At 44.5% G+C, this 16,395-nt stretch overlaps 1 protein-coding gene across 1 annotated transcript in view; it reads right to left on the bottom strand.

Moving 5' to 3' along the window:
• Positions 1–2,895: 2,895 nt before the first annotated feature.
• c5 (complement component 5) overlaps positions 2,896–16,395 on the bottom strand; it is a 38,354-nt gene continuing 24,854 nt past the window's right edge. Inside the window, 23 exon segments of the mRNA XM_076082510.1 lie at positions 2,896–3,037; positions 3,131–3,269; positions 3,363–3,455; positions 4,065–4,154; positions 4,249–4,332; positions 4,931–5,036; positions 5,214–5,288; positions 5,420–5,522; positions 5,752–5,791; positions 6,019–6,109; positions 6,189–6,251; positions 6,356–6,508; positions 10,343–10,423; positions 10,661–10,785; positions 11,520–11,691; positions 11,852–11,956; positions 12,049–12,208; positions 13,308–13,383; positions 13,511–13,723; positions 14,557–14,646; positions 14,728–14,788; positions 14,882–15,121; positions 15,228–15,367. Of these exon segments, the coding sequence (XP_075938625.1) occupies positions 2,896–3,037; positions 3,131–3,269; positions 3,363–3,455; positions 4,065–4,154; positions 4,249–4,332; positions 4,931–5,036; positions 5,214–5,288; positions 5,420–5,522; positions 5,752–5,791; positions 6,019–6,109; positions 6,189–6,251; positions 6,356–6,508; positions 10,343–10,423; positions 10,661–10,785; positions 11,520–11,691; positions 11,852–11,956; positions 12,049–12,208; positions 13,308–13,383; positions 13,511–13,723; positions 14,557–14,646; positions 14,728–14,788; positions 14,882–15,121; positions 15,228–15,367 (2,642 nt within the window).

Genomic DNA, 16,395 nt, shown 5'->3' on the forward strand with positions numbered 1-16,395 from the left:
CAAGACTTTTAACTCTTTCACGTCACATTTCAGGTTTCTAAACCGTGAGCTGCTGAAACTATCAATGAAGGAATGAAGGAATGAAGCAGTTAATAGATAAAAGGAATAAATAAATGCTGACATAAATAAAACAGCATAATGTAATAGGACATAAAGAAACAAATATTTCTACATGTTTAAATGTATGTACTGTTTGGTTCATAACTTTGAATCAACTCATTTATTTATTTCAGTGTTTATTGATCCACTTCTTATATTTATTTATACATTTATTAATGTATTAAATTGAGAAAGAGTTAAAGTCTTGTGGAGAATGCAGGCATCGATCTCACCACCTCTCGCATGCTAATCAAGTGCTCTACCATATGAGCTACTTCCCCTGTGAGGAGCCTCTAACCTACTCTACCCTCCTCTACCTACTCTACCCTCCTCTACCTCCTCTAACCTCCTCTACCTCCTATACCTCCTCTAACCCCCTCTACATCCTCTAACCTCCTCTACATCCTCTAACCTACTCTACCCTCCTCTACCTACTCTACCCTCCTCTACCTCCTCTAACCTCCTCTACCTCCTATACCTCCTCTAACCTCCTCTACCTCCTCTAACCTCCTCTACATCCTCTAACCTACTCTACCCTCCTCTACCTACTCTACCCTCCTCTACCTCCTCTAACCTCTTCTACCCTACTCTACCCTCCTCTAACCTCCTCTACCTCCTATACCTCCTCTAACCCCCTCTACATCCTCTAACCTCCACCTCCTCTAACCTCCTCTACATCCTCTAACCTCCTCTACCTCCTCTAACCTCCTCTAACCTCCTCTACCTCCTCGAACCTACTCTACCCTCCTCTACCCTCCTCTAACCTCCTCTACCTCCTCTACATCCTCTAACCTCCTCTACCTCCTCTAACCTCCTCTACCTCCTCTAGCCTCCTCTACATCCTCTAACCTCCTCTACCTCCTCTAACCTCCTCTACATCCTCTACGTCCTCTAACCTCCTCTACCTCCTCTAACCTCCGCTACCTCCTCTAACCTCCTCTACATCCTCTACATCCTCTAACCTCCTCTACCTCCTCTACATCCTCTAACCTCCTCTACCTCCTCTAACCTCCTCTACCTCCTCTAGCCTCCTCTACATCCTCTAACCTCCTCTACCTCCTCTAACCTCCTCTACATCCTCTACGTCCTCTAACCTCCTCTACCTCCTCTAACCTCCGCTACCTCCTCTAACCTCCTCTACATCCTCTACATCCTCTAACCTCCTCTACCTCCTCTACCTCCTCTACATCCTCTACCCTCCTCTAACCTACTCTACCTCCTCTACCTCCTCTAACCTACTCTACCCTCCTCTACCTCCTCTAACCTCCTCTACCTCCTCTACATCCTCTACCCTCCTCTAACCTCCTCTAACCTCCTCTACCTCCTCTACATCCTCTAACCTCCTCTACATCCTCTAACCTCCTCTACCTCCTCTACCTCCTCTGCATCCTCTACCTCCTCTAACCGCCTCTGCCTCCTCTACCTCCTATAACCTCCTCTACCCTCCTCTACCTCCTCTAACCTCCTCTACATCCTCTAACCTCCTCTACCTCCTCTAACCTCCTCTACCTCCTCTAACCTCCTCTAACCTCCTCTACCCTCCTCTAACCTCCTCTACATCCTCTACCTCCTCTAACCTCATCTACCCTCCTCTACCTCCTCTAACCTCCTCTGCCTCCTCTAACCTCCTCTACCCACCTCTACCCTCCTCTAACCTCCTCTACCCTCCTCTAACCTCCTCTACCTCCTCTAACCTCCTCTAACCTCCTCTACCTCCTCTACATCCTCTGCCTCCTCTAACCTCCTCTACATCCTCTACCTCCTCTAACCTCCTCTAACCTCCTCTGCCTCCTCTAACCTCCTCTACCCACCTCTACCCTCCTCTAACCTCCTCTACCCTCCTCTAACCTCCTCTACCTCCTCTACCCTCCTCTACCCTCCTCTACCTCCTCTAACCTCCTCTACCTCCTCTACCCTCCTCTACCTCCTCTAACCTCCTCTACCCACCTCTACCCTCCTCTAACCTCCTCTACCCTCCTCTAACCTCCTCTACCTCCTCTACCCTCCTCTACCCTCCTCTACCTCCTCTAACCTCCTCTACCTCCTCTACCCTCCTCTAACCTCCTCTAGCCTCCTCTAACCTCCTCTACCTCCTCTACCTCCTCTAACCTCCTCTACCCTACTCTACCCTCCTCTAACCTCCTCTACCTCATGTACATCCTCTACCTCCTCTACCCTACTCTACCCTCCTCTAACCTCCTCTAACCTCCTCTACCTCATGTACATCCTCTACCTCCTCTAACCTACTCTACCCTCCTATACATCCTCTACCTCCTCTACCCTCCTCCAACCTCCTCTACCTTCTCTAACCTCCTCTACCTCCTCTAACCTCCTCTACCTCCTTCAGTACGTATTATGAGATCTGACCGTGTGTCAGTGATTTACACACAGCTGTGACAGAAGTACTCGGATATTTACTTCAGTAAAAGTACCAATACCACAAGGTAGAAGTACTACAGGGTAAAAGTCCTCAGTTGAAAATCGTACTTAGATTTCAAAATTAAAGTAAAAGTACTCATCATGAAGTACATGAAGGGTTTTTGTTTTTTCATTGCAGGTCTTAGTGATGTAGAAAGTATATAAATAAACTTCACTTACTTAAATATAATATATATATATATATATATGTACTGTATATACATATATATATGTGTGTGTGTGTATTTATACATCAGTGACTCGTAGTTATTTGATGTAACTTTTATTGACAGCATAACTTGAGAACACCGTTTGTAAAAGAAGAATTAAACCCATTTTATTTAAAGTGTGAGTTGATCATAGTTCTTCTCTGGTGAGTTATGACGAGTCGGGGCAGCCGGATAACTGTAGGTCCAGAGCAAAGTCCTCCAGCTGGGAAGTGTAGTCCAAACACTCAGGAGAACTACAGGGAGACGGCAACAGCTCCACCAGAGCCTCCGAGTCCAGAGGGAGACGATACCTGGAGGAGGAAACACAGGAGGTCAGAGGAGGAGGAGGAGGAAGAGGAGGAGGAGAAGACGTTCAGGTGAGAGAGTGGTAGAGAGACACTGACTTGAAGCCCTGGCTCAGCATGACCTCTGACCCTCTGGCTCCCATCACCAGGTACTGCTGGTTGTTCTGGATGTCAACAGAGCTGCAGGTGGCCTTTTTCACCAGCTCCACCACCGTCCCTGAACTCACCGCTTCAAACTCTGCAAAACCAACAGAGATCCAGGTAACAGTGATGTCACACCACTTAATTTCTGTCCAATCAGAGTGAGGCACGAGGAGCAGAGTTATTTTACCTATATCTGTATTCTTCAGGACTTCAACTACGGTGGCTGTGTGGGTCATAAAGTCTCCTTCTCCTGCTGAAGACTTCACCATCACCTTATAGGCTGCAGGGAGATAAAAGGTCTAAGAAGAGTTCCTGAACGCCAAACATACAACAGAGATCCTCTTCCTGTAGAAGTCTGTGAGAAAATGACTCTACTTCTCTCTAGTGTCCAGCAGGGGGCGACTCCTCTGGTTGTATAGAAGTCTATGAGAAAATGACTCTACTTCTCTCTTGATTTATTACCTCAGTAAACATTGTAAACATGAGTTTATGGTCTCAATCTCTAGTTTCAAGTCTTCTTCAATACAGCATGATGTTCATTTAGTACATTATGGTCCATTTAGAGTCAAACAGACCATAAAGCAGGGGATGCTTTAGGGCGGGGCTACACGGTGATTGACAGGTCTCTACTACAGTGTTGTCCAGTCTGGGAGTTGTACGTGTTTTTATTTTACAACTTTAACTTTTTCACAGTGTTTTCTGTTCATGAAAAGAAAAATGGCGACGGACAAAAACAAATATGGCGACGGATAAAAGGCCAAACTCAAGGCTTCAAAACATCAGTCCACAAACCAATAGATGTCGTAATGACGACTACGTACTACCTTCATGCTGCTCAGCATCAGAACTCTGATCACGTATGTGAACTGTCATGAAATCTCATCCTCACCATATTTGATGTGCTGTCTGCAGGTCTCATTAGTACGTTTGGCTGCTGTCAGCGTCACATCGATGTTTCCTCTGAAGGCAGCACACGCCGCTACAACAACAACAACAACAACAACAACATATTTAATGTGTTGTTACAACTAAAAACATAAACTTAAACACCATAAAACATGTCCCACAGCTACCTGTCATACACTGACACTGTTCATCCACACAGAGGCGCTGCAGCTTCTGCTGCTCGTAGGAGAACCGTTTGGTGCATTCACTGCCTGCAGGACAAAAGACATTTAAAAGGAACAATCCAACATTTTAATAAAATATCCTCCAGAGTGAGTTTCTGATGTTTCAGATCGTTTTATGGTAAATATCAGATAGAGAGCTAGTTTGCCCCTGCTTCCAGTCTTTGTGCTAAGCTAGGCTAACAGTTTCCCCCTGCTTCCAGTCTTTGTGCTAAGCTAGGCTATCAGTTTCCCCCTGCTTCCAGTCTTTGTGCTAAGCTAGGCTAACAGTTTCCCCCTGCTTCCAGTCTTTGTGCTAAGCTAGGCTAACAGTTTCCCCCTGCTTCCAGTCTTTGTGCTAAGCTAGGCTATCAGTTTCCCCCTGCTTCCAGTCTTTGTGCTAAGCTAGGCTAAACACGCCCTGACAAATGAGATCATGTGATGAGATAGATTATTATTTTAATCACATTTTGACTTGAAGTCAGAAGCTTGATTGAGTTCATGAACACTGTAACTCATAATCTCATAATATGTTTAACATTAGTTTAATTAGCAGCTCAAACTTCTTATGATTTTGATTCTGAAGACTGTAGAACTACAAACAGACCCGATAAAGACTACAAATCCCAGGATGCACATCCACACTCACCTCTGTCCTGAGGCTCATAGACACTAAACAGGGACTCGCTGGCCCCGCCCACCCTGAACCTGGTCCTGATCCGAAAACCAACGCACAGGAAGACGTCTGAGGGAACCTAGCAACCAGACAGGAAGTGACCTCAGACTAAACATTATGAGAATAAAATAAAACATTCTACTGGATTTACTTCACATGAACTCTACTTTAATCCGTCATGTTTAATAATTGTGTGTCATCTGTTGTTGTGTTTGTTGTTGTTGTTGTGTTTGTCGTTGTTGTTGTTGTTACTCACAGAGTCCATCTGGATGACCACAGTGGTTCCTTGTAGTTCGTAGTGAGAGATCATCGGCTCGTCTGAGTCTCTGAACTGAAAAACAACGATTCACTTACACCTGAAGAAGAAACAGCTGTGATCAGAGCTCACCTGTCTCACTGACGAGCATCGTGTGATCAGAGCTCACCTGTCTCACTGACGAGCATGCTGTGATCAGAGCTCACCTGTCTCAGGTCCTCCAGGTAACCCTCCACACCTGTCGGCAGCTGGATCTTCATCACGGTCAGACTGGACTCAGTGGAGACCTCGTTAAGAGGAGGTTTGTACCTGAAACACGTCATTTAAATATAAATCATGTCTTTAATACACTCATCTGACATAAACAAGCTTAATTCATAAATAATGTATGTTATATTTCTTGATGCTGAGTGATGATGTCGAGGGAGAATCTTTAACGGAAACTTTCACATTTCTAAATAAAGTGACAAAACCATGAATGTTAATATTCACATTAAGTATTAGAAGTTTAATATATTAATAATAATACTTCTCTCACTTTGCACAGGCGACCAGGTGAGGAGCACTGAGAGAAGGATCTGAGGAGGAGAAGAAGAAGAAGGTCACTCAGAGAGCAGAGACACAGGTAGACAGAGAGACAGACAAGTAGGTAGATAGATAGACAGGTAGAGAGAAAGACACACAGACAGACAGACAGGTAGATACAAGCTGCATCATCTCTAACTCAACAGTCGTGTTCTTAAGAACTATAATATTGTGCAGGTTGCTATGAAGACAGTGTTGATAAAGTTGGGTTGAATATTACCTCCTGAGGTGTCGGGGCCCGCCACCTCTATGGTGAGGTCAAAGTTACAGCTCAGACCCAGCGAGGTGGTCTCATAGTAAACCGTCTTCATCTGGAGACACAGTGAGGGAAAGTTAAAGGGCATGCTGGGACATTTACACGGAGGGAAACTGACTTTAAACCACACCCACCTTCACATTGGACACGCCCTTCCCATAACCTGTGGACACGGTGATGTCATCATCCTTCATCACCTGGAACACAAAAGAAACACAGACAGGTTATTAATCACAGCAGCACAGAACCCGTCTCCCTCTCCCGGGTCTGTCTCACTGTCGTGCACCTGTCTCCCTCTCACCTGGATGGGCGTGGCCACGGGTTGGCTCTGGCTCAGCTGGACTCGTCCCAGCGATCCCTTCCTGCTGTAGCGGACGTTGATGTCCTGATTGAGGACGGCTCGAGGGACGACTTTACTGTACTCTGTTACCGCCTCCAGGGTCAAGTGTGTGTCCTGAGAGACAGACAGGTAGAGAGAGACAGACAGGTAGAGAGAGACAGATGGGTAGGGAGACTAAGAGAGAGAGACAGAAAGACAGACTGAGAGAGAGACAGGTAAAGAGAGATGATGGGCCTTTCTCAACATGCCTACTTCTCTGTACTTGTGGACTCGTGGACTTGTGAAACGTCATCAGTCCCGTCAGTCTCAGCCCAACTACTGTTCCAATTCAAAGTTGACATCGAGCCAAGCACGGTATTATTTTATTGCGCATTAACGCAGTTATTTTTTATTAAGCGGACATTTTTAACACAAGAACCGGGCAGCGAGCGGTGAACAGCTGTTTGTGTAATGTCACTTCCTGTACACACACAAACACACACACACACACACACACACACACACACACACACACACACACACACACACACACACACACACACACACACACACACACACACACACACACACACACACATGCCTCGTTACAGGATCAAACGTGACAATATTAAAATACATGTTGTGGTGTTTTTAAATGAACACATAAGCACGTGAGAACAAACTGCTCTTAACTCAACTCTGTATGAGCATAACTTCCTCATGCAGGTTACTGCCACGCTACAGACTACAGGCTCCATGCTTCACCTACACTCCCCTGGGTCCTAAGTCCCTCCATGTACAGCTTCTTATCACCCTCTATGTACCAACGTACATTTATAACAAATACCACACATATTACGGTAATCATCGTTGATTATGTGAAGGTTTACAGTTTTCAAGGTGTATATTCAAATATCATCTCTTACACACATGAAGATAAAGTTGTAAACACCGGCTGAATATCTATGATCAGAATCATTATAACTGTGTTATAACTGCTGCTGTGTAAAGGGAACACTGCTGCTAACAAGAACCTGATGTGTTTAAAGTGTTTAAACCAAATGTTATTGACCTTTAGTTCATATAGCAGCACTTTAAAATAAAAGTGCACAATACACTACTTTTGAATTCATTATTGAACTTTGCCATAACAATGAGATTAATCGCAAAAAACTCATGTGATTAAAAAATGTAATCATTGCCCAGCACTAACTAAACACAATCACAAAGTTATATCTATTTTATAATTTAATAATTGTTCTTAAATACACTACATGTATTATAATTTATATAAATATTTTCCCATTATCTTATGTTCTCATTGCACAGCTCCTGTCTTCCTCAGTTGCTCTGCTTCCAGTGCAGCTTGTTTTAAGTAGAGCTTTTATCCAATCAGATCTCACCTCTGTGTCTCTAGGTAAGAACAGAGGCAGAGGCCTGCAGACTCACAAGTGAATCCATGTGCAGTTTAAGTGAATGGGGACCATATTGTTGATTGTCATAGTGTTCAACCAATCAGATCTTTAGTTTGACATGTTGGGCGTATTCTTTGACGTGTCAGAGCTGCTAGCTGGTCTACAAGTACGTGATTGGTCAGTGGGCTAGCCTGACATGTTGGGCGGTGACAATCTCAATATCTGCTGCCTCTGTGGAGCGGACATTTTCAGCCTCAAACGCATTAAAACGTGTTCAAGAAATACAACTGGGAGGCTCGACTGTCTTCACTGGCGTCCATGAATGGAGAAGGACTTCTTACTGGAACTAAAACACACGGATGTACTGAACAACCGTGAGATTAAACTCTTTGTTAACAAAGAAAGGAGGACTTTGTCTTTAAATAGTGAACAGCAGCTCTGGTAAGTTAAATGTGTTTGTTTTTACATCTGCAGCAGCTTTAAGATGTTTGTTTGTATATTATTATTTGTACAACTTGTTTTTATGAAGATGGATTTTTGTTTGGTTTAATATGTGATAGGAACCATTGTTACGTCCAGTGTTGCTCTGGGGACATATTTAGTTGGTGCCAGTGTTGCCAACTTTCTCGCTAAATCTGGTGACTTTACAAACCCTCATGGAGACTTTTTTTGTCAAAAGCTACTAGAGACTAATCTAGAGACTTGTCTGGTGCTGTGACTCTGACGTTAAAGCTCGTACGTTCTGCTCGGTGGTGAACGAGCAGCGGTGCTGCCGTGAGCCCCAAAGCTCTCACAGGTCAGTCTCACAGCAGCCTCACGCTGCAGTCAGAGAGGGGAGGAGACGCACTCTCTGCGTGTTCATGTTCACTCTGCAGTTAGTGCATCTACAGGTGTTGAGCTTCATATTTACACAAAACAAATAATAACCAAAGCTGTGTTTCAGCTGCAGGACAGCAGTGAAGGCCCAGCTATAACATGCACGGCCCGCCACTGATACACATATATATATATATATATATATATATAAACATATACACATATATACATACACATATAATACACTAATATAATAATTAGTGCTGGGCACCGATTAAAATATTTAATCGCGATTAATCGCATGGATTTTTTGTGATTAATCGCGATTAATCACATTGTTATGGCAAAGTTCAATAATGAATTCAAAAGTAGTGTGTTGCGCACTTTTATTTTAAAAGTACTGCTATATGAACAAACAGGCAATAACATTTGGTTCACGAGATGCAGGTAGCATGTTTTATACATGTGAATATAATTCATACTTTGTTGGCATCTTATTCTGAAAACCGGATGTTGTCTCACGTTAATCTTTCCGCTAACTTTCAAAGTCCTTCGCTCGCTCCCGATCTGTGCCGTTTAAATGCGTTTACCGTGAATGTCAGCATATAGGTGCACTAACATGTAAGTGTCTGCTGACTTTACCGCAGCGATGTCCAGTAGTCTCCAGAGAGCAACAGCTGGTGCAGCTTCTCTCTTTATTTCTGCCCCCCCCCCTCGACCAGAAGCGGAAGTTGCCTTTTCTCTACGGCAACCCTGAAGGGACATATCATCTCCAATACAAAACGATAAACATGAGACAGTCTGTTACAATAATAATAAATTAAAAATACGTACCTGCTTTTTTTGTTGTTGTTTTATTATTATTATTTTTTTTTCCCATCTCAAAAGGCTCAAGGACACACACACACACGTTCACACACACACACACACACACTCACACACACACACACACACACACACACACACACTCACACACACACACACACACACACACACACACACACACACACACATACATACACACCTGACTACAGGATGTTTGCTGGCTTTTATCCCACTGTTCTTGTCATCCTCTTGTTGTTATGTATATGTATTGTCTCTTGTCTTTCAATTAAAAAAAAAAAAAAATAATAATAATACATTTTAAAAATGCGTTAACGCGCGATAAAATAATTGTCGGCGTTAATTAATGAATGCGTTAACGCGAAATTAACGCGTTAACTTGCCCAGCACTCATAATAATATATCATTTTTTATTTTAAATGAAAACGAAAAAAGCAGGGTTGTCATATTTAGTTTGATTGTAAAAATACTTTACAGTAAAAAAACGGATTAAACTCATGAGAGCAGCTGAGGTGGTGATGTCATCAGTAAGCTGCGTTCTCTGGACTTGAAGTCTGGACTTGCACAAGTCCAGACTTGTGAACTTGGGTATTGAGAAAGGCCCAGAGAGAGAGAGAGGAAGACAGGTTGGAGGTTGAAGGTCACCTCACAGATAGGAAGAAATGAACATGTGTGTGTGTGTGTGAACATTTTGTTCTGTCCTCACGTCTTCAAAGGCTCAGACGTGGCTTTAAGGTTGAGGTTAGAACCAGGTTTAGGTTAGAGTACTGATCCGGGTTGTGGTCCGGCCTTAAGGTGTGATAGTGAAGGTTTGGGTGAGGGGCCCCAGAATCCTTTATCTTCACGAGGGTCCTCACAAAGACAGAAGTATAGGGTTGTGTGTGTATGTGTGTACCTGTATGGAGTAGAAACCCTCTCCGTAGTGCTGATCCTGGGTCAGCCAGGACAGGATGGGGTTGGCGTAAGGGATTCTCCCCTTTAACACAAAACAACAATCAATATTATTATTATACAATAAAGTAATACATATAAATATATAAAGTGTTTCTTCACTGTCTATTTACATCTGTGTGGTTGAGTCCATCAGGCTCTCATCCACTCGAGATCATCAGTACGACTCTTTACTCACACTTTACCTTTATACTTCTAATATTGAATGTATACGTATATGTCTGTATGAGAAGATGAAGATGAAGATGAAGAGCTGTCATACCTTCATGAGCACAGTCAGCAGGACGTACGCTGTCGCCTCCACTGTCAGACCGCTGGATTGGTCGGGTTTCAGCCAATCAGCTGACACGCTGGACTCCTGCCAATACCTGAGAACAGCAGGGTGACCTGGAGACACACATATACACACACACACACACACATACACGTACACACACATATACACACATACACACACACACGTACACACACACACACACACATATACACACATACACACACACACACACACACACGTACACACACACACGTACACACACACACACACACATATACACACACACACATATACACACACACAATAAATGGTAATATAATATGAACAAAATAAAACATAAGAAAATAATAAACAATAAACTTAAATGACTAAAAACAAAGAAAGTAAATGAATAAATAGATCAATAGATCAATAGATCCATAGATCAATAGATCCATAGATGCATAGATCAATAGATCCATAGATCCATAGCTCATAGATCAATAGATCAATAGATCCATAGATCAATAGATCCATAGATGCATAGATCAATAGATCCGTAGATGCATAGATCAATAGATCCATAGATCAATAGATCCATAGATCAATAGATCCGTAGATGCATAGATCAATAGATCAATAGATCCATAGATCAATAGATCCGTAGATGCATAGATCCATAGATCCATAGATGCATAGATCAATAGATACATAGATCAATAGCTGAATAGATGAATAGATACATGAATAAATAGATCAATAGATAAATGAATAAATAGATACATAGATGAATAGATGAATAGATGAATAGATAGTCGTAGATCGTTCATGATGAGTCATCACTTTAACTTGTGTAGAAACACACCTTTGTCTCGAGCCAGTTTCTCCAGACTGTTGAGCAGCTCGGAGGCCGCCATGCTGTCGGGGTCACGAAGGGTCAGAGCGTAGGTCGCCACCGCACGCACATACACACTCTTCACACCCAGGGCATGCTGGGAAATGTAGTTTACTGCAGACCTCATGCTGTCATCGTGGAACTAGAGAGAGAAGATTTAAAGGTTTATGGAATCAAAAATAGAGGAGGAGGAAGAGGAAGAGGAGGAGGAAAAGGAAGAGGAAGAGGAAGAGGAAGAGGAAGAGGAGGAGGAAGAGAAAGGAGGATGGGGATGGTGAAGAGGAGGATGAAGGTGTCCTTACCTGGAGATGCAGGATGGGGACTTTGATGTTGGTAGCTTTGTGTAACGCGATCAGCACGAAGGACGTCAGATACACCGATTGGTCGACAGCAGACGTCCCTGCAGCCTGCAACCAATCAGAACGCAGCACACAAAGAGAGGAAGGTCACTCACAAACAAAGAGGAAGATGATGAAGAGGAGGAGGAGGAGGTGCTGACCATGACTTTGTTGGCTCTGAAGGAGGACTTGTCTGTGAATGACCCGTCTTGCTGCTGAGCTCGGCGGATCAACCAGGACACTGAGTCTGAGAGAGTGTGGTGGTCTACAGAGACCACCGGGTCCACCACAGACAGGGTCTTCACCACCAGGGCTGTCAGCCTGAAGGACAGACAGGGAGACAGGGAGAGAGCGACAGAGAGAGATTTGATTTTTAGAAACCTTTATTTACTTAAAAACAATATGAACGAACTAAATATTCTTGTCATGGCAATAATCAAAACAAATCAACAAACAAAGAAAAACTAAAACTAAAACAGTTTCTCCTCACACTGTATTAAAAGGAGTGTTAAACACTAGAGAGAGCTTCCTGTGCTGCTCTGTCCTCTACTCGGTTCTTCCTGCTTGTGTAAACACAGTTTATTCTCTCCTCCAACAGCTTCCACTTGGAGGAGTTCACTTTTTTATAGCCGACTCCTATGAAGGTGGTCCTGGACCAGGTCTCACCAAACCCTTTAGAAACATCCTGCAGTGTGTTAGAAGGTTACAGAGTCTGTCACAGTGATAGAAACAGAGGAACACGGTCTCTACCTCCTCACAGAATGGACCATGGCTACAAACAGACCGTGTAGGATCCTCCATTGTAGACCAGTTCTCTTGTTAACAGGAGGTTTATATAAAACCCTCCAAACTGGTTTCGCACCAATGTCCATGTTCAGGTTCTGTCTCCACACAGTGTCGGCTCTCTGGTCCAGTTTGTTTCTGTTGAGCACTTTCACACAGTTTGTGTAGATCGTTTTCCCTTTCACTGTGTGGAGGTCCAAGAGTTCAGACTCTGTTTCACTGAATGATGGTCCTGAGACCCCATTCAGCTCTGGAATAAATCCTTGATCTGGAAATAGATCTGTGGAATCAGGAGCTTCCTCTCCTCTGTCATCCTCCTTCAGCATCTCGACCTCGTCCTCCGTCATATATATATATACATGTATACATATATGTATACATGTATATATATATATATATATATATATACATGTATACATATATGTATACATGTATATATATATATATGTATACATGTATACATGTATATATATATATACATGTATACATATATGTATACATGTATATATATATATATATATATACATGTATACATATATGTATACATGTATATATATATATATGTATACATGTATACATGTATATATATATATACATGTATAAATATATGTGTGTGTGTGTGTGTGTGTGTTCTCACCAGGTGCTGGGTTCTCTCTTCATCCACATGCTGTAGCTGGAGTCTCCCCCTTTGAATGAACTGATACTGACCAGACCTGCGCGCACACACACACACACACACACACACACACACACACACACACACACACACACACACAATAAACAGGGTAAATGAGTAAACAGGAAGTTGACCTCCTCAGGTCTCCGTCAGCGTCTCCTCACCCTCTCTGATCTTCTGTCTCAGGTCTTCTGACTTCCTCTTGATGTCTCCTCCCAGGACGTCCCAGCTGCTCGTGGTCTCCAGGTACTGGTACAACTGGGCCAGAGGGAGGACGCCGCCCACCACTGCCTCCACCGACCCGGCCGGTAGGTTGACGAGCTGTTGGAGGCCTTCGGGGCTGTGCATCACCGACAGGAAGTCACCGATAACCTCACCTGGTTCATAAACACACCCAGAACATGTAGTTACACTGACGGTCTACAGAGGGAGACAGAGGCTGCTTTTCAGCCACAGGGATTCTGGTTTGGTTAAAGATTAAATATCACAATGTGATGTCACTCATTGGTTTGTGGACTACGGTTTGGAAGCCTCGAGTTCAGCATTTTGGCCATCACCATCTTGTTTTTCTGTCCGTCGCCATCTTGGTTTTTTGTCGGTCGCCATCTTGGTTTTTATCCGTCACCATATTGTTTTTTTTCAACCAGCAGTAACACAAGAGGGCGGAGCGTACAACTGAACGCTGAATAAAACATTTTTAAGACGAACATTTTACTAATTAACTTTGATGAAGTGAAAACACTGTGAAAAGGTTAAAGCTGTAAGACGATGATTGAGACCTGTCAATCACCGTGTAGCCCCGCCCTAAAGCATCCCCTGCTTTATGGTCTGTTTGACTCTAAATGGACCATAATGTACTAAATGAACATCATGCTGTATTGAAGAAGACTTGAAACTAGAGATTGAGACCATAAACTCATGTTTACAATGTTTACTGAGGTAATAAATCAAGAGAGAAGTAGAGTCATTTTCTCATAGACTTCTATACAACCAGAGGAGTCGCCCCCTGGTGGACACTAGAGAGAATGCAGCTTTAACACATGAAGCTTTGACTTCTCTTAAAGAACCAGAGGTTGTCTCCTGGTTTAGTCCCTGTACTTTAGGAGGAAGGATACCTGGTCCTGCCTATATGTAAACATATATAACATTTAGATGATTAATCCTGGAACAACAAAGAATCAGAGTAACTCTTCACAGCTCCATGTCTCACCGTTGATGGTCAGCATCCTCTCCACGGCCGTGTTGGGGACAACGTTGGCCGGCGGTTCGTTCTTCAGCTCCACCGTTCTCTTCTCTGATCCTGAAGCAGCACAGAGCAGAGTGACTCCACTGGTCTCCTCCGTCATCAGAGAGCAGCAGCTGATCAGAGGTCAGTTCTTACCGTAGAGTCCCTGTGGGTCCAGTCTGCCTCCAGAGAACCTCTCCTTCTTCACTCCTTCAGGCTGGAAACACAAACACAGACTCTCCTGGTTTGTTCTTTGGTATATTTACGGAGCATTTTTTCATAAAACCTTCAATATAAAACTCATCCGTACCACCACCCTCAGCTTCTTCACCAGGACGTCTCCTCCTCCTCCTCCTCGGGGGGTCTTCAGGGTGAAGGTCAGGACGTGGTCTCCAGGCTCCAGACCCAGCAGGGTGAAGCTCACCTTCGCAGACCCCCCAGCAGACAGGGGGCTCCAGCTGCAGGAGGTTGAGTGAAGCCCCGCCCCCCCAGCAACAGGGTGGGACTGCTGCAGACACACCGCTGGACCAGCTGTCAGCGTCACACAGTACTGAGGAGGAGGAGGAAGAGGAGGAGGAGGAGACCAGAGTTATTAGTAAACTAAACTAGGTGGCCACAGGCAGAGGATCATGGGACATGTAGTCTGGTGTTGTTACCGTGACAGCGTCGGCCTGCTGGTTGTAGACGGAGCCCGTCAGCTCCACCTGTTCTCCTCTGACCACCAGATAAGGAAGAGGGACGTCCACACTGAGGACCAGACGGGCCGACACCTGGACCGGCTCCGCAACACACACACCTGTAGAGACACACAACACATCAACACACCTGTAGAGACACAACACATCAACACACCTGTAGAGACAGACAACACATCAACACACCTGTAGAGACACACACATCAACACACCTGTAGAGACACAACACATCAACACACCTGTAGAGACACACAACACATCAACACACCTGTAGAGACACAACACATCAACACACCTGTAGAGACACAACACATCAACACACCTGTAGAGACACAACACATCAACACACCTGTAGACACACAACACATCAACACACCTGTAGAGACACACACATCAACACACACGTAGAGACACACAATGCTCCAACATGGTGGTTGTTGTGGTCAATGCATGAGTAGCACAGAAGTACAACAACAAAGTACTACTTGTGTTCAGATCAGGCTTCACCTTCCTGCAGGTCTCTCCATCGTGAACCAGGTGAGCGTTGATGAGTCCTCAGTCGGCGCCCTTTCTAGAAGGCATGGTGAGTATCTCCACACCCACCCGGCACCTCTCAGCCTGGGCAACTCTAGAAGAAGAGTTTGGTTTGCTGAACCAGTGCTGTGCGTAGAGGTGAGCCCAGCTGCATCTAGTTGGTACCGCTCCACCTCCCTCACCAGCTCCAGTTCCTTCCCCCGCCAGAGAGGTGACATTCTACGTCCCTAGAGCTAGTCTGCGATGCCGGGGCCGGTACACCTATAGGTTCCCCGCCCTTGCCTGCCGTCCGGCTCACTTTGAACCTGACCCCAATGCCTAACCCTGCGAGTGGTGGGCCCACAGGGCAGCGGCTCCCTGAAGTTTATTCAGGCTGCGCCTGGCCGGGCCCCATGTGTCAAGGCCTGGCCCCAGGTTTGGCCCCAGGAGGAAGCCCCGGTTTACCTTTGTCGGGCAAGGTGTGACAACTCTTTTCCAGCTGATTCATCAAGGGTCAGTGAACCGCTCTTAGTCTGGCCCCTCTCTTGAGACCACTTTGCCTTAGGAGACCCTACCAGGAGCTATTGCCCCCCGAAAACACAGCTCTCAGGGTCAC

The sequence above is a fragment of the Anarhichas minor genome, unplaced genomic scaffold (genome assembly GCF_050575085.1).
Source record: "Anarhichas minor isolate MPS153535 unplaced genomic scaffold, ASM5057508v1 ptg000095l, whole genome shotgun sequence".
NCBI lineage: Eukaryota > Metazoa > Chordata > Actinopteri > Perciformes > Anarhichadidae > Anarhichas > Anarhichas minor.